The 19,398-nt window shown below is 29.2% G+C and overlaps 1 protein-coding gene across 5 annotated transcripts; it reads left to right on the top strand.

The window, feature by feature from the left end:
* The first annotated feature begins 4,331 nt into the window (after positions 1–4,331).
* Positions 4,332–19,203, top strand: LOC139486332 (uncharacterized). Of its 5 annotated transcripts, none has more exons than XM_071271200.1 (7): positions 4,335–4,721; positions 8,060–8,140; positions 9,932–10,009; positions 12,017–12,094; positions 13,818–13,876; positions 14,462–14,487; positions 16,653–19,203. In XM_071271200.1, the coding sequence occupies exons 1-7, from the start codon at positions 4,637–4,639 to the stop codon at positions 16,687–16,689; spliced, it is 444 nt and encodes a 147-aa protein (XP_071127301.1). In that variant the 5' UTR covers positions 4,335–4,636; the 3' UTR covers positions 16,690–19,203. The 5 variants fall into 5 exon arrangements, with proteins under 5 accessions (XP_071127303.1, XP_071127301.1, XP_071127304.1 ...); XM_071271199.1 differs by lacking the exon at positions 4,335–4,721 and adding an exon at positions 5,787–5,890; XM_071271202.1 differs by lacking the exon at positions 9,932–10,009 and having other exon boundaries at positions 4,332–4,721.
* The last annotated feature ends 195 nt before the right edge of the window (positions 19,204–19,398 follow it).

Below are 19,398 nucleotides of genomic sequence, written 5' to 3'. Positions count from 1 at the left end.
ACGACGCAACGTTAAATTTAATACGCCAAAAACGCGACTCGTCCACACAAGACCCACCAGTGACGCCCAGATATAAAAGATCGAAAGCGAAAAATAAGTACAAAGTTGTACAGTACTGAAGATCAAATGTTGAAAAAGGTTGTGTCAAATACGGCTAAGTTTGTATGCTTGGGATAAGAACATCCTAATTTTTTAGAACAATTAATGCTATTGCAAACAGTAAATTTTATCAAATGAATATAACAGATATACATAATGAAACTGAAGTACTAACTCATTACATAAAACAAACACGAATACATAATGAATGACCAACACAGAATAGACACACCCGACTCAGTCCAGGCCTCAACGCAGTAAATATGAAAATGACGTCACATACGACGGTGAAAAGGCATTGAAACACCCGTTGTTTTTTTTTATGTTTTTACAAAGAGGGTAAATAGTCTAATTCGAGATGTCTTATTCGTGAAAAGGGAACGAATATTCAATAACGGTCAACCAACTCGTAATGGCGTCTATAAAACTAAGAAGTAATGTTCAATAATAAGAAAGCCGAAATCATTTTTTATGTCGTAAAGTTTTGTTTTCAACTGACCCTCATTATCAGTATATAGATGTAAGTCAAGATATAAAGCAGACTAAACTGTATCTGCTGTATCCTTTTAAATAACGACAATATTAGCATAAGTCAAAACGGAAAGTTCCTAACCAAAATGCAAAATCAAAAGTTCAAGCAAATCACACGAATATATCAACTGTCATATTCCTGACTTGGTACAGGCATTTTCGTATGTAGAGAATGGTGAATTGAACCTTGTTTTATGCTAACTTAACCTCTCACTTGTATGACTATCGCATCCAATTCCGTTGTGTTAACGTCTTTATCACTCTAAAAAAACACAACAACAAAAAACCAACACAAAATGCCATACATCATATTTAACAACCTCATTTTGCTAACTCATTTTACAATTTTATTCATATGTGTAAAATTAAGAAATAATTGATGCAAGCTATCCTTTATTATAGTTTTAACATGGGTATGCATTTAAATCGTGTGTAATAACACGAATGAAAAGACTAACCATGTATAACTACAATAAAGTATAGCTTGCATCAATTATTTCGATTCTGATTAGGACAAGTAAAGTAATTTCTATGTCTGATGTGTATAAGTGAAATGGATTTGCGTATGCTCTTCCATGAATATCCCTTTATTGTTTGTAAACAATCAAACGACTAGCAATGTGATTTTGCAGAGGGGGAAAATAGAACAGCCAGCATGAACAGTTGTCGTATCGAGGTCAAATATTTCGATTTCGAATTACAACACATGACAGTCATAATAAATGAATGAGTAACGACTTACGCATCATTTAAGAGTTTGGAAGTGTTTAAAATTAATGAAAATTATTAAACATGTAAATTGCATGCCAATTTGATAGAATTCATTATTCCTCATTGGTCAATATACGCATGTGTAAACAAATTTTATTGGTTTTAGAGCATGGGTTTGTTCACAAAGCAAAAGAAGCACGTCATATTATAATCCACCAATACAAATGATAAAAGATTGAAAGAATTTAAGTATTTGGACCGAATTCTTACCATGACAGACACATGTTTGTTTAAAAATGATTTTGTCGTAGAAAAGCGTCGTCGCTATATATATACGTTCTTGGCAATTTTTTTAAAAACAATATACATCTTACATTTTCAATTACAAAAATGTGTTGCATGATCTCCATATTGACAACTTCAAGTCTTAACCTCCTGATTGCACCTGTGCTTGTTCCCCATTTATGTATAATCCTACTGGCCACGTTATTTCCGATTGCATCAACATTGTCAATAACACTTTCCTGCGAAATGTGTTATCTGATGGTCAACATATCGTAAATCATCAATTGGAAACACAGTGTCAATGTGCTAATGGATTAAGTTAATGATATGTTAAACGCAAGAAGGAAGACATATATATTCTTTAAGGCTGTGCAGTCGTTGATACAAAATTCAGAACTATGAACCTGAATGGGTCTATGAATACCCATGCAAGTCAATCTTTAAAGACCCATCTGTTGCAAAACACTTAGTCTAACTCCATGACAAATATGGTGTTGTCACCGCAGATGAAGACACATATTCCATCGTTTTTGTGTGTAAATATTAAAATGTATGTTGATTGATAAATGAATAAATGAATAAGTGATTAACAGTTAACCTGGATCCTAGCAATCAAAGCCGGGATTCAAAATCATTGTGAAACTTCCTATTCTAGTAGTGGTGTGAATCAGATGCTGTAACTAGATAAATCAAAATATCTGTTAAAGTACATACTACCGAAGGCTCTTTCCTCTTGCATTATTATCAATACATTTAATTTTTCTATACTTTACAAAAGAATTCCTAATTCTAAAACTAAAAGAAAAATTAAGAGTCTGTATTGCTTTGTTTCAGAAAAAGAATAGCCAACGTAGATACAAGTATCTTTTCTTAGTTAGATGTAAACTTACTTTAACAAATCACTCTGATTCTAATTAAAATTATCTGAAACTTTTATTTCTTGACTGACAACGTATTTGTAATAACTGTAGAACGCGTTTTTGTCAACAAACTATCGGCATTATAATGGGAAACAAAAATGCCATCATCTTGCTGACTTGTTCATTAATTCTTATAAGTCTGACTTCATACATGAAAAACCAAGGAAGAAAGACCAGAAGTTAGCAGTATCCTTCAACTTTACTTTCCACTTTAAAAAATGATTTTCCCTCACAAAATATTTCAAAATTTGGTGACTTTGCTATAAGATATAATACCACATTTAAGAAAGTGCTTTGGCGATTGTACGTGATTTTTTGTACAAATGTACATGTTTTTGTCATGATTTTTTTTCAATCCGTGACAATCATATACATGTTGTTTAAACTGATTAAAAAGGAAAGAACATCAAATGACAAATATTAACACTCCAGTCGTTAACATTTAATCGAAAATATTTATCCTTGTTTTCGTCCCATATATTTGTGTAACTTAGGCTATTCTGTTCGTTACAAAATATATTTTCTGCATGCTTTCTTTGAAACATATTGATAAGGATGATATAACATTCAATCACTATAAAATGTAAAAAAGGTTAAAAAAACGAAGAATAAATTTTAAAAATAACACGTTTAATTCAATTGATAATTTAATATAATTGATTTAGTGAATAAACGTAAAGCGCAAACTGATGCATGTGACTGTTTGATTTTATGTATGACAACTTCAATCAGAACCGGTCAATATTAAAATAAAAATAATAAATCAATCATAATAGCAGACCTGTTCATGCATTGTTACATATCAGAGTGTGTGACCAAATTTAGTAATTCCAGTCTAAACAACATTAACCGTAAATTTGGCGATATATTTTCGATGATTAATCAAGAAATGTCTTAATATACTGCTAAAACTTCCCGAGAGGAATTTATTTTCACAAATCATATAACACCAAAAACTTTTTTCCTATCAATTGAATATGCAATCTAAAGCAAAACTGACATCACCTTGAGATAAAACGATAATGACAACAAACTACATCGACAGTACACGTAAAAAAACACGAACTGCGTCAAAAGCCGATATTGATTTAACATACTCCAGAATAGAAACAGAGTATGCATCACACGTCGTGTTGCCCTTGTAAGTACAATGACGATTTTCAAAAGTCGTTTTGATTTTATGTTATAATCTTTTTTTAAGAAGGTAAATTATCGTTTAACTGTCTGGAATCGATATAAGATAGACTTAACGATTGTTCGAAATGGTTCTTGTCGTTATATTGGCTCCGATCATATGACGTTGCTTTGTTGAAATCTGTCTATCTACACACCGAACATGTCTACACATAAGTAATTAATTTCAAGCTAATGGATAAATTGAAGTTGACAAAATTTAATAAAACTTATTTTAAATATTGAAATATGTTTTGCTGTTGGTAACAACTAATATCAATATATAATTTGTACGGGGCGTAACGAAAACCCTTATACCTGGTGTGTATTTAAGCATGATATAAGGGACTATAACTTACTAATTTATTAGTATGAGTACCTGTTTATAAGTGTATTAAACGTATCTATAAAGAGCTTCTATGTTGTGGTCTATTTGTATTGCATTCAGTAAATTGTACCAGTATCCTAGTGATCAATTCAATATGACCTTCAATCCATCGTTCGTTCAATTTCAAATCATAAATATTCAAATTTGAATCAAAATTTCCATTTATTTTTATCGGCTGTGTATTACCATATTCAATAAAAAAAAACACCATAAGAAATGATTGCATGGACAGAAAACTATGTTTATGAAAAATTGTATGAAAAACAGATTCGAATTGCATATGAATTTATGTTAAATCATCTGTAAAAATTATTACATCATGAATTAATTGACTTTGTAACTATAATGAGATGCAATGAAACATAAATAGTTTTTAAATAGGATTACGTTTATTTTTGGAAAGTTTGTTTGGAAATTTTCGATGACAAATTTCTTGAACTAAAAATACATATAAAAACATTCAACATTTATTCCATCCGTGTTTATTACCCCGAAACCTTGATTGCACATAATGCTTTAGAGTTAAAGTATGGAATTAAAAATGTTGGGAATTGTTATTGAATGTCCTGGTTTTGGGGTTGTAATGTGTTTATCATCTATAGTGCAAACTAAAGGTAAGTCGTCAGACTAAAATGAAAACTAGGTACAGTGAAGGGTTTAATTAGGTGCAGAACAAGTATTGATATAGAGATAACGTAAGTTCATGTCGGCTTTAATGCTTTAATTATCATTAAATACTTTCAATTTATGTTTTTTTATTGTAAATTTTTATTTTTTTATTATGAATATTATAAACAAATCAGCATTTTAACTCCTGAATTTGCTAACAATCACAACAAGCAATACGAACTATCAAATCAAAATTATAAGTGGTTGTTTTCAAATAGTAGGCAAAATAATAAACCGAAGAGAAATGAATATTTGACAGTGTTGCATCTATGAATAAAAGTGGTTTGTTTGGTGAATACAGAAATGTATATGTTACGCAGACGCATTTTTTCTTGTCTTAAAAAGTAAGAACGAGCCATGCTATTAGACACTTGTTTTCAGGAACAATGAGGTGTTCTCAAATAGATGGTCATGATAAGATTTTTTTTCTTTAAAAACAATTCAGTTCTTGCTCTTAATGTTATACTGTAATGTTTATTAATCACATGTCATTTATGAAGTGCCCTCTAAATTGTTTTGGCTCGTACTTAAGTATAAGTTCTAATTCTATTTGAAGAAATCACAAATTGTTTCTAATCAAATCATTCATGAATTAATTTCTGTTTTTAATTGTTTAACTTCAAATCTGGTGCTAAAGTTTGTTTGCTATCACTATAAAACATAAAGATATGATTATTTTACATCACAATTTTCAATCTTTTTAAAAACGAAAATTGATTGATGGTTCTCAAATTATAACATGTATAAGTTGGAAAGTCGTTCTGATATCTTTCGCCTCTCTGAAACAAATACAAACAAACGTACCACTCAAATCCTCTGTTGTTTTTTTTTTTTGAGACAGACATGTCTTACTTGTATTATCAATTCTTTACATGTCTTTGCTATGTACGAGTTAATTTTAATTGAAGTCTAAGAATTTAATGAACATCAAACCTGTAATGACTGATGAATTTTTAAGTGAATGAATAAGTAACCGTTAATAACAAAAATTATTGGATTCGTTAGTTTTTTATGATGATAATGTTGATATTTATTGTCTTTATGATCGAAACTAGGATTTATTTTATTGCTTTTTTTGTTATTTATTCAAATGATTCAAATGGTATGAATAAAGGTGAGTCATTGTCGTCAAAATTTTAATTTCATTGCACTTGTATGGATTCTTCCTCTTTTTTGTTAACATACACACTTCAAAGCATCTGCATTTTGTTTGCTAATTTCTCTTGAATGACTTTATTTAGACTTTATTTATATGGAACCAATTGCATGCTGTAATTTAACCCTAGTGTATAGTGTAAATTCAGTTTGTGTGCATTTTTTATTGTTGTTGACATGTAGGAATAAAATGCTATTTCGAATTTTTGGGAAAATCTTTTTTAAATCATATAAACAATTTTAAAATGCAGTTTTACATTATTGCGATTGTAACCTTGTTGCAAATTTCAAAATAACTTAATTATCACAATAATTTATGAATGTATAGTATTTATTTTCAAATTTTAATCTATAACGTAACCTCTTGAATCTTAATGTCTTTATCGTCTTGGTGCTATCTTTTTGCATTTATTTTTTGTTCAGCACACTTACCGTATCACATGTGCAAGTAATCATATGTAGTTATCATGTACAACTATTACAGGTATGATTAAAATTACTTTTTTTCGCAATTTTTTTTTTTTTTTTTTTTATCTCTCACGATTTTGACTAAAGTTTAGGCTGTTGACGTTGATCTACCAAAAAAAAAAACAATATATAGTAGCAAAACCAAAATTGTAAGTGGTTGTTTTCAAACAATTAACCCATTTCTCTGACGTCAGTCTTGTTCTAACGGTGGATTATTTTTTAAGAATCCACTGACCACCAGTTAACTTAAGATAACTTATGTCATAACTTTTAACTTACGATATTTTGTCCTCTCAAAAACGAGTGACTAATATAGGTTCGAACTCGAGGGTATTTTCGACAGTTAAGTCTGTAGTCTATGTCTGATACCACTAGACCACAAATGCTGATATAAATTGTTATTTAAATGTCACTCTTATAGCGTATATCTGTCAATGCATGTCAATAGACTGTATTTCTGTCTTTTTGTTATCTAATGAAATATATAAACACTATAAAATCAAGGAATTGTAGATATTACTTACTAGTACAATTCCTTGATAAAATAAACATCCATGTACACATTACACTTAACTCTTTTAAGGTACAAGGCCTTTCCCTCTTCATCATCTTTTGGTTTTATGATTATAATGATAGCATACTATGATCACTTTGTTAAGCTTTGTTTGATTATAAATAGTCCAAATATACATCAACATTTAACTGACTCTTATGGGAATAAAGTGTGATTAACTACGACTGTAAAACTACTTCTTTGACCGTGAAACCAGAAACAAAATCGTCAACTTTAGAGTAAAAATGAAATATAGATACTTCAATCTAAGATTAAAAACAATATTTTGGTAGAGAAAACATTACAAAAAAAATCATTCCAGGTATTAGGCTTGAACTTGGCACAGTTAATATCACAGTTTTTTCTTTCGGTGCCAACGACTATACGATCACGGCTATGAACAACTTTCATGACACATTGCAAAATTGACATAACTATATATTGTACATTTGAAACAAAAGCAATTCTGCTTGAGTTTTAGGATGCGTAACACAAATAATAACAGTTCATTAGCTGATTGACGATGGATGACAAATGCAATAACGTTAAAAAAATCAAAACAAAATGAAAGGGAACCAGTTTAAACAAAATGTATATATAATATTTCAACTATAACAAATCATAGTATCTATATTATCAACAACTGGTGTCTAGTGAAGTGGTGTTATTGTGTATTTTACACTTCATTTAGTTTTAAAATGTGTATAGTAATTTTGAATGTGTGCTGTAAATTCAATCAATCAGTTGGTTTTATCATATATATGGAAGTGTTTAACGACATTGATTGGCTTTTCAGCCCTCGCACGGTCGGTTGGTTTGATCATTATGTTGCTAAACACTATATGTGTAAATATTAAAGGTTTCTAAATGTTGGTAATTAAAAAATCTTAACTTTCCAAAAAAAGATTTAAAAAAAAACCATACATTAGTTATATGTCTTTTTGAATGAATTATAAATACTAAAATCTAATCAATATAAATAATTTGTAATGATTCGTTTACGAATCCACTCCTTCTTATCAATTCTCTACTACAGAAAACATGGTTACCCGAAAACTAATGCATATTTGACGATGTTGATTGATATTATAACATCTATAATTATAGATGGCTTGTGGCATGGCTTTCGAAATGTATGTTTTTTGGCAGCTAACTACTGTAAAGACAGTTTTTTTCCTGGAACAAATGGTAAGAACTAGTAGACACTTATATTGGTAATAATTTCGTGTAATCAAATATATAATAGCTTTTTTGAAATCTTCCTGTTTATGTTCTTCATGTTATGCTATAGTTTTTTTTATTCTATATTCCCTAAATTGTTTTACTGCATAATATGTGAAGTGCCTTCCTTGTTTATTTGAACCTTTTGAAGTATTGAATGAAATTTTATTTAGAAAAGGAAGACATTTTCACTGTTTTACTTTCCGAAAAAAATGATTTTGTTTTTGTTTGACTTTAAAAGATTATTATTGTCAAAACAACACTCCTAACTGCTGATGAAGAAACTATTATTAAGCTATTTATATCTAAAATTGTTTAACTTTCAAAATATAAGAAAAGAAGATATGGTACGACAATTCTTGGTTTTAGACTTAAGTTTTGTTTGATGGCCATAAGAATAACTATATGTCTGGGGCGACGGCGTTAAGTATTGGTAAAAGTGCTGACGTTTGTTTGTCTTTTTCAATTTTAGCCATGGCGTTGTCAGTTTGTTTTATATTTATGAGTTTGACTGTACCTTTGGTATCTTTCGTCACTCTTTTGTAAAGTTCTGAAGGGAAAACAACTTCGCTACATCATACGTTGTATGTACATGATGTAGCCGTACGCGTCTGGCATATGTCCATTTTCTTTAGCCTCATCTAATGGTTTACAGAATGCTTAATATTATATCATTTATTTATATGTAAGTATTTTAACTTATTATGAGTGATAAGGTACCTATATTGCGTTGTCGCTTCCTTTAAAGATCTACATATTTGTCAGACACAGTTCATTGATCTCAACCTTTTTTTTATGGAACAGTGAATGATGGTTATGTGAACAGGTCTTTCGGATAGGGTTTGTCTAACTGTGACCTTATTTTGATGGTTCATTAGTCATTGAAAAGTTTAATGGTTATGTTTGTTTTACAGATACAGTTAGCAGTAGGTCAACTATATATGGTTTATGAAATAATTGCATGGTGTACATGCTGTCTGACACAGTTTATCTGACACGGTTCATCTGACCTTGACATAATTTTAGGGTTCATTTGTAAATGTTCAATTTTCGTAAAAAGTCTGTTTCTTTGACACCATAAGTAACACTGTTTACTATATTTTTTTGTATGGTGTGATTAAAAGTTGTACTTGTCTCTCCCGAAGTGTTAATCGGATGTAGAAATCGTTTACATTGTTCATTTATAACGTTTTTTTTTTCTTTTTTTTATTTGAAACTTATATATAATTTTAACAATGGTCTTAAAGGTGTCTTGATGGATCTGTTAATTCCCTTAAAGTCTAAGACTTCACTTTCGGAGGAAAAACATCGACTGTATAACGTTATTTTAAACGACTCTTGTGAAGGCAAATCAACGGATACAACCAGATTCAGACATTACGTACTTTTTTGTTCAGGTCACAAACCGTATTGCATGTGCAAGTAATCATATGTGGTTATCATGTACTATCATTACAGGTATGATTACGACTACTTTTTCGCGATTTTGACTAACGTTTATGCTGTTGATGTTAATAGGTCTTTTAAAGATGACCATCACATTCGAATTCGTTGACATATTGTTAATTTTCATTTTCATAATTTAATCTTAAAATGCTAGCAATCGCACTCCTAACTTTGCTATCTACCAATACAAACAATACATAGTAGCAAATCGAAATTGTAAGTGGTTGTTTTCAAACAAAGACAAAATGATTATCCGAAAACTAATAAATATTTGACAGATATTAATTGATATTATAACACTTGTTTTTATAGATGGCTTGTGGCATGGATTTCGAAATGTATGTTTTCAGATAGCAAACTGTAAAGACAGTTTTTTTCCTGGAACAAAAGGTAAGAACTTGTAAACACTTATATTGGTAATAACTTTGTGTAATCAAATATGTAATAGCTTTTTTGAAATCTTCCTGTTCATGTTATCCATGTTATGCTATAGTTTTTTTTATCATATATGCCATAACTTTTTTTACTGTTATGTGAAGTGCCGTCCTTGATTATTTGAACCTTTTCGAAGTTTTGAACGGAATTTAATTTTGAAAAAAGACATTTTGAAATCACTTTTTTTATCTGAAAAAAAAGTGTTTTTGCTGTTTTTTTATATTCAAAGATCATTATTTTTAAAAGAACACTCCTAACTGCTGATGGAGAATCAATTATCAATCTATTTATATCTTTAATTATTTAACTTTCAAAATAAAAAAAAGAAGATATGGTATGACATATCTTGGATTTAGGCTTATGTTTTGAAAGTTATAACCATTTAACATTAGGATATGATTATTTGCATTACAATTTTCAATCATTTAAGTAAAGAAATTTGATGGACAGTTTAGCAAATGAAAACAAAAGTACAACTAAAATCCTTTTAAACTGTTTGCTTTCCTTTTGAGACCTTAATGTTCTATCAGTATTTTCTTGCAATTTGTTTGAGATGTAGGATTTTTATTAAATTTTTTAATGATGTCTTGGATTTTGATAAAAATCATACCAGTGAAAGTTTTGATTTTTTAAACTGTTTTTTGGTATTTAAAAATTACTCTTTGTACAGAACAATCAGTAACTGCTTTGAGATGCATCATAATAACAAAATGGCTAGGACGACGGCATTACGCAATGAAACAAAGTTGTAAAGTTCTGTAGGGGAAAACAACTTTGCTACATCATACGTTGTATATAAATGCATGATGTTATGATGTAGCCGACTGGCATATGTCTATTTTTTTTTGCCTCAGTTAAAGGTTTTCAGAATGCTTAATAATATTTCATTTATTTATTTGTGAGTATTTCATGAGCGATAAGGTACCTATATTGAGATGTCGCTTCTTACAAAGATCTACATATTTGTCAGACTCGGTTTTAATTGATCTCAACCTATTTTTATGGAACAATGAATGATTGTAATGTGAACATGTCTATCGGATAGGGTTCGTCTGACTGTGACCTCATTTTGATGGTTCATTAGTCATTGAAAAGTTTAATGGTTATGTTTGTTTTACAGATACAGTTAGCAGTAGGTCAACTATATATGGTTTATGAAATAATTGCATGGTGTACATGCTGTCTGACACAGTTTATCTGACACGGTTCATCTGACCTTGACCTAAATTTAGGGTTCATTTGTAAATGTTCAATTTTCGTAAAAAGTCTGTTTCTTTGACACCATAAGTAACACTGTTTACTATATTTTTTTGTATGGTGTGATTAAAAGTTGTACTTGTCTCTCCCGAAGTGTTAATCGGATTTAGAAATCGTTTACATTGTTCATTTATAACGTTTTTTTTCTTTTTTTTATTTGAAACTTATATATAATTTTAACAATGGTCTTAAAGGTGTCTTGACGGATCTGTTAATTCCCTTAAAGTCTAAGACTTCACTTTCGGAGGAAAAACATCGACTGTATAACGTTATTTTAAACGACTCTTGTGAAGGCAAATCAACGGATACAACCAGATTCAGACATTACGTACTTTTTTGTTCAGGTCACAAACCGTATTGCATGTGCAAGTAATCATATGTGGTTATCATGTACTATCATTACAGGTATGATTACGACTACTTTTTCGCGATTTTGACTAACGTTTATGCTGTTGATGTTAATAGGTCTTTTAAAGATGACCATCACATTCGAATTCGTTGACATATTGTTAATTTTCATTTTCATAATTTAATCTTAAAATGCTAGCAATCGCACTCCTAACTTTGCTATCTACCAATACAAACAATACATAGTAGCAAATCGAAATTGTAAGTGGTTGTTTTCAAACAAAGACAAAATGATTATCCGAAAACTAATAAATATTTGACAGATATTAATTGATATTATAACACTTGTTTTTATAGATGGCTTGTGGCATGGATTTCGAAATGTATGTTTTCAGATAGCAAACTGTAAAGACAGTTTTTTTCCTGGAACAAAAGGTAAGAACTTGTAAACACTTATATTGGTAATAACTTTGTGTAATCAAATATGTAATAGCTTTTTTGAAATCTTCCTGTTCATGTTATCCATGTTATGCTATAGTTTTTTTTATCATATATGCCATAACTTTTTTTACTGTTATGTGAAGTGCCGTCCTTGATTATTTGAACCTTTTCGAAGTTTTGAACGGAATTTAATTTTGAAAAAAGACATTTTGAAATCACTTTTTTTATCTGAAAAAAAAATGTTTTTGCTGTTTTTTTATATTCAAAGATCATTATTTTTAAAAGAACACTCCTAACTGCTGATGGAGAATCAATTATCAATCTATTTATATCTTTAATTATTTAACTTTCAAAATAAAAAAAAGAAGATATGGTATGACATATCTTGGATTTAGGCTTATGTTTTGAAAGTTATAACCATTTAACATTAGGATATGATTATTTGCATTACAATTTTCAATCATTTAAGTAAAGAAATTTGATGGACAGTTTAGCAAATGAAAACAAAAGTACAACTAAAATCCTTTTAAACTGTTTGCTTTCCTTTTGAGACCTTAATGTTCTATCAGTATTTTCTTGCAATTTGTTTGAGATGTAGGATTTTTATTAAATTTTTTAATGATGTCTTGGATTTTGATAAAAATCATACCAGTGAAAGTTTTGATTTTTTAAACTGTTTTTTGGTATTTAAAAATTACTCTTTGTACAGAACAATCAGTAACTGCTTTGAGATGCATCATAATAACAAAATGGCTAGGACGACGGCATTACGCAATGAAACAAAGTTGTAAAGTTCTGTAGGGGAAAACAACTTTGCTACATCATACGTTGTATATAAATGCATGATGTTATGATGTAGCCGACTGGCATATGTCTATTTTTTTTGCCTCAATTAAAGGTTTTCAGAATGCTTAATAATATTTCATTTATTTATTTGTGAGTATTTCATGAGCGATAAGGTACCTATATTGAGATGTCGCTTCTTTCAAAGATCTACATATTTGTCAGACTCGGTTTTAATTGATCTCAACCTATTTTTATGGAACAATGAATGATTGTAATGTGAACATGTCTATCGGATAGGGTTCGTCTGACTGTGACCTCATTTTGATGGTTCATTAGTCACTGAAAAATTTAATGATTATGTCTGTTTTTCAGATACAGTTAGCAATAGGTCAACTAGATATGGTTTATGAAATAATTGCATAATTTACATGTGTCTGACATAGTTTATCTGGCATGGTTTATCTGACGTTGACCTATTTTTTGGATTCATTTGTAAATGATCAATTTACGTGAAAAGTCTGTTTCTTAAACACCATAAGTAACACTTTTTACTTTATTTTGTGTATGGTATGATTAAAAGTTGAACTTGTCTCTCCCGAAGAGTTAATCAGATCTAGACATCGTTTACATTGGTCATTTATGATGTTGATTTTTTATTTGAAACTGATACATAATTTTAACAATGGTCCTTGAAAGAACTGTTATTCCCCTTAAAGTCGAAGATTTCACTTTCGAACGAAAAACATCGACCATATAACGTTATTTTAAACGACTCTTGTGAAGGCAAACCAACAGATAGCACCAGATTCAGACAATATATACGTATGAAATAATCAATAACCTTTAATGTAAGGGTTCGTATAATGATCTAGTATCCAAACAAATATTATCTAACAGACAACGATCACTATCATAATTATAATGTTTATAGATGAAGAAAACAATGGAATTGCAGGTATCACTGCAAAGTCAGATTTCTCCTGGTTAAAGGTAAGCAGTTGTAGATACGTTTTTCTGTGGTATGATTTATGAATATCAAATATTTAATCTTTCTTCGTTATAAATACGCGTCGTTCGATACGCATGTTATGTTATAGTTATTTTTAAATCATATATTCAGTTAACAATATCAATTGGATATAATGTTTCCTCTTTGGTTATTCCGCTTATTTGAAAGTTTAATTCAAAAAGAATAACTTTGAAAAAAAATCTTTGATCATGACGATGATATTACCATAATAAATTATTGTCATTACATGGAAATAGATTTAACATTCGCTTTGTTGGTTGCCAGAAGTTTAAGTTGTTGATTTTATTTGGAATTTTACGCATCACCATGTCGCTGTCTCAGGCATATCGTTTAATATTGTTACATAGCTCTTTTATTTTTAAGTCTTGAAATACAAGCGATCGTATTCCTGTTTTTGCTAACAACCAGAACAAAGAGTATAAATGTCTAGTGCATATGAAATTTCAAACCAAAATTGTTATTGGTTATTTTCAACCAAAACCAAATAATTATCTGAAAACATTACATATTTGACACTAGTTAATTTATATTATAATTTTATATAGATGAATTGTGGTGTGGATTTCGAAATGTAAGTAACATACTTTGCATAAAAATTATTTAAAGTAGACATTTGCTTTTGGTTACAATTTAGTGTTATCAAATAAATAATTATAGCTTTTTATCAACAGAAAATCATGTCTTGCTTTTCATATAATGTTTTGGATAGTTTTTTCCCGTTTATTCTTAAACTGTATATTTATATTCACTTTTTTCAACACCATAAGAAAAAAAGTTGATAATAATTGGTATATGATAAGATTGCAAGGTTAACATATCTCTATGGCAGGGTTTATCTTACCATGATCTCTTTTACATTGGTCATTCATATTGTTTCCCTCGGTTTCAGTTTGTAACCCGGATTTATTTTCTCTCAATCGACTTATGACTTTCGAACAGCAGTATACTACTGTTGCCTTTATTTATATTAACAGAGAGTTGATTTGTCATTTAATATACTTTCAAAATAAAGTATAGCATGATAAATAAAACAGACAAAACATGTGCACTCTTGTCTATAAGAAAATAAATATCGTTCTAGTTCAGATAAGGTTATGGTTGTATTTGGTTATGATGTTATATTTTATATTCTCGTGGGATTTTGTCTGATGCTTGGTCTATTTCTGTGTGTGTTACATTTTAGTGTTGTGTCGTTGTTCTCTTATATTTAATGCGTTTCTCTCCGTTTTAGTTTGTTACCCCGATTTTGTTTTTTGTCCACGGATTTATGAGTTTTGAAAAGCGGTATACTACTGTTGCCTTTATTTATCAAGCACGGATATTGCCATGTGACTAAGTATTTTTGTGATTTTACTTTTTTTTTTAAATAACTCAATTGTTTACAACGTCGTATTACCTTTGCATTTGTCAATTCAAATGCCCTTGTTAATTTCATGTTTATAATATTGTCATGCATTCAACTGGTGTTCACAACGATACTTTGTAGTATATCTTAGTTTTACTGATTTTCTCAGGATTTGTTTGTAACCTGAATGTGAAGCTTCTTACTCTTTAAATGGGATTTGACTGTTGGTAAATTAATGTTTTCTATATTTACACAGCTACTTTTGTATAGGTACTATTTCTGTACTAAAAAAATGCAGTACTGGAAATTTACTTTTAATATTTAGTACTATTTATTTACTTTAAAACTAATGTAATAGTTAGGTACTTGTAATTAACAGTACTTGATTTGTACTAAATATTTTGGTACAGAAATAATACAATATTCCATGTTTGAAAATCATAACTTTAAGAGATTTGAAATAGAAAAACTTTCAAAATGCTGAAAATGTAACGGTATTAACCAAAAATCTGTAGTACCTAAATTTCAAGTACAAATAAAGTACTGTAAAATACAGGTATCTAAATATTACAATAATTTTAGAGTAACAAAATAGTACTGAGGTAGATTTCCAGTACTACAACTTTTTAGTACAGAAATTGTACCTATGCAAAAGTAGCTGTGTACCTAGAGTCAACTGGGTGAAGTAATTTAAACACTAAAATAATGTTATCAATCATTGTTTACAGAACGTAGTCATGAACTCTCTGAAAAAACGTGTACCTGACAGTATTGAATTAAAGTTAAATTTATTAACTATGTCTATTTTTATGTCATTTTTGTAAATAAAGCATGTTTACGTCCTTTGTTCTTTTTTTTTATTTGTATTTGTTTTTTGAAGGGACCATATCCATATATCTGTTATATTATTTGAGTTGTCGAATTGTTTTGATGAACATTTTGTCGTTTTTATTAAGTAATATCATACAGAGTACAGTGTTAATGCAATTGGTGCGTAAGGGACATTTATTCACAAAATTTGAAAATAGTACAATTGCCTAATCATTTCAATTACACGTGAATAATGAATAGGGTGGACAACCTGGAAATATTCAATTATGAATGATGTTTCTGTCATGTCATGTAAATTTCTAGAATGGCATATTAAGTCATTTTCATGACGAGTTTTAAAATTATTTATGGCAATTAGTTTTAAAAACTTACCAATACATTATGTGTGACATATAAATGAAAAACAAATGATGATATTCAGTTTCGATTTGTTTTAGGAATAAAATAGTTGTCATCAAACAACTAGTTATAGATATCAAACTAATCAGGGAACAAGAAGTAAGCGTACACTGAGTATATACTCTATGAAATACTTCATATAGTCAATCCTTTTATTTTAGGTTTGACGGGAACGGATTACAGAGTGCCTTGCTGTGATCAATTATAGACTTAAGGCATTTTAAATGAGACATCTGGTGGAATGATGTCTCAGCCTCGGAATGACATTTTGAAAATTTAATCTGGATGATTACGTGTATACTTAAACTTGTCTTTACAACTATTAACAAAAACTAATGGTATTGTCTAATCTATCACTTCAGAAATTGAAATATTTTTTTATAATTCAAATGTGTATTAAAAAAAATAATGATGTGTTGGTATTTAACTTGGTGTTACCAGGAATGTACAAGATTTACATTGGTCCGGAAAATTCATCCGCCCTGAGGAGCAGTCAAAAGGTGTATAAATTTACAACAGCGGATTAAAATTCCGTACATCCCTGATATCACCAAGATAACGAATGCTTTTTTGATATTTTTAGCGTTCCTTTATTCAGTGTCAAATTCAAAAGTGCTTACATGTATGAAGAATTTCAACAACAACATGGCTTGTGCATCGTCTTATATCTTTAATATTTGAAAATATTTTTCGAACTTTTGTTTCCATTTTTTTATTTTTTGAGTTTTCGGTTAAATTTGTACAATTATATTACGGGTAAACAATAATACATTTTATCCACACCTTGATAATTAACCAATATTTTTGAGAATGCTTGCTTGATAACAATTGAAAAGTATTAACTAAGACTGTTTTATTTATAACTCATTGCGTATTTCATTTTTCAAATTGTTATGAATGTGAAGTTGAAAAAGATATCAACAAAACATGTTTATAAAGTGTTTAACTCTCAATTTTAGAAAAGATACGCGACTTCCGAACATGTAAGAAATCAACATCTCATAATAACAATTTAGAAAATGCAATAAATCTGAAGATACATATGAGTATTCTAGACGGAAAACATAAACAATGTGCAACTTCTTATTGCGATATGCAGCCGAAAAATTGACGCAACTGCGGCTTACATTTTCGCACTATAAATAACTTCATCTCTGGATTAAAATTAAGTTAGTTGTACCTTTCTTTTTAAGTAGTAGTTATAGCTGTTTAAACGTTGAACAAGAATGTTCACGCTTTGAAATCCGTACCACACATGCTACATACGAAATTCATCTGATTTTAAATGATTTATTTAAGGACCTTCTACTAAACTCTTTTTTATGCGTTATGTTCTGTATGACGTATCAAACGTTTTTTGTTTAAATTAAAATGTTCTGTTAACATTTCAATGCTGCAATATGAACCAATCTCATTTCTAATAAAACCGAAAGCAATTTTTTCAAAACTTATCTTCTATTATTAGATTGTTTTTGGTAGTAAAATTAATTATAACTGTTTTATTAAGACAGCTACGATTTACAATGTTTATCAATCAATGTTACATTGTGTATTATTTATATTAATGAATAATCAAGTAAAAGTTAGAATCACATTTTATCAACTTTGTATTAAATATTAATACCAGCAGAATAATCAAAATGTCTTTTGAGGTATTTATTTTCCATGTTTCACAAGTGTCCTTTGTATTAAAAGAGGACTTGCTTGGACTTATAGTTAGATTGTATTGTATATTGCACAAAAATCTGTATGTCAAATAGATGTTGTTAAATTTGAAGATTGTTAACTGTTGAAATAGAAGTTTCTCTAGACAAAATATTGTTGTAAATCAATCTGATACGGAAACTTCTTCTCAATTATTTTGATTTAAAAAAAAACAACACTTGAACATTTTTCAAAGATCTTTCATTTTTATTCAAACAAGTTTCATTCTTTAACGTTAATTTCTTTGTTTTGAATATTTTTTAATTTATATGTATTTGCTTATATAAAAATATTTTTTATTGTATCAATGATTTTGATTCGCCATCCATATTTTTTTTTAGTTCAAATATGAAAACTTTTAACATTCTTTTTTTATCCTACCTTTTCTTTGGAAAAGCTTGTTTGACCAATCATTTTCCTCTGAAAATACTTGCGGCAAGTCTGAACTATGGCAATTGTTTTTCACTTGTTCCATTAATTGATAGCGTTTTACTGAGTTCCTCGTTTTGAAATTGCCTTGGAGTTTTTTTAGTGAAATTTATTTTCAATTGTATAAATCACATTCAAATGCATAAACTTGACAGTTAATGTTTTATTCATTACAAATATATATATATAAATTTCTGTGTTTGACCATAAATAGAAACAGTGGCAAATGAAAAAAAAAACAACATATCAAACATATATTTTATATCTATGTATATCTATGGTCATATTTATAAATTAACTGTTTACAAAACTTTTGAATATTTAAAATACTAAGGCTTTTCTACCTAGCTGCATTTGGCAAAACTTTTAGGAATTTTTGTCCTCAATGCTCTTCAACTTTATACTTTATTTGGCTTTTTCACTTTTTTTTATTCGAGCGTCACTCATGAGGCTTTTGTAGACGAAGCGCGCGTCTGGTGTAAACATAAAATGGAAATATGGTGTCTATGATAAGTTTATTTGCATATTTTGTAGACGTTTACTGATAAATTTTTTTTTAAAAGAATGGAAATACCAGTATTTCTTTCTGTTTAGTTTTGCATCATTGAACATGACAAAAAACACCGGGCAAATTGGAGTTAAGATATGAACAGACAAAACATAAAATACTGAAAAAGAGCAAACGATGCAAAAGAAATACACAACATTATACCTTGGAGTATTGGCTTCAGAATTCTTACCGTTGACCGGTTGTTTATATACATTGTGATATCG

The sequence above is a fragment of the Mytilus edulis genome, chromosome 8 (assembly GCF_963676685.1).
Source record: "Mytilus edulis chromosome 8, xbMytEdul2.2, whole genome shotgun sequence".
NCBI lineage: Eukaryota > Metazoa > Mollusca > Bivalvia > Mytilida > Mytilidae > Mytilus > Mytilus edulis.
Note: the sequence above shows the minus strand (reverse complement) of the source record. Positions and strands in the feature narration are given on the sequence as shown.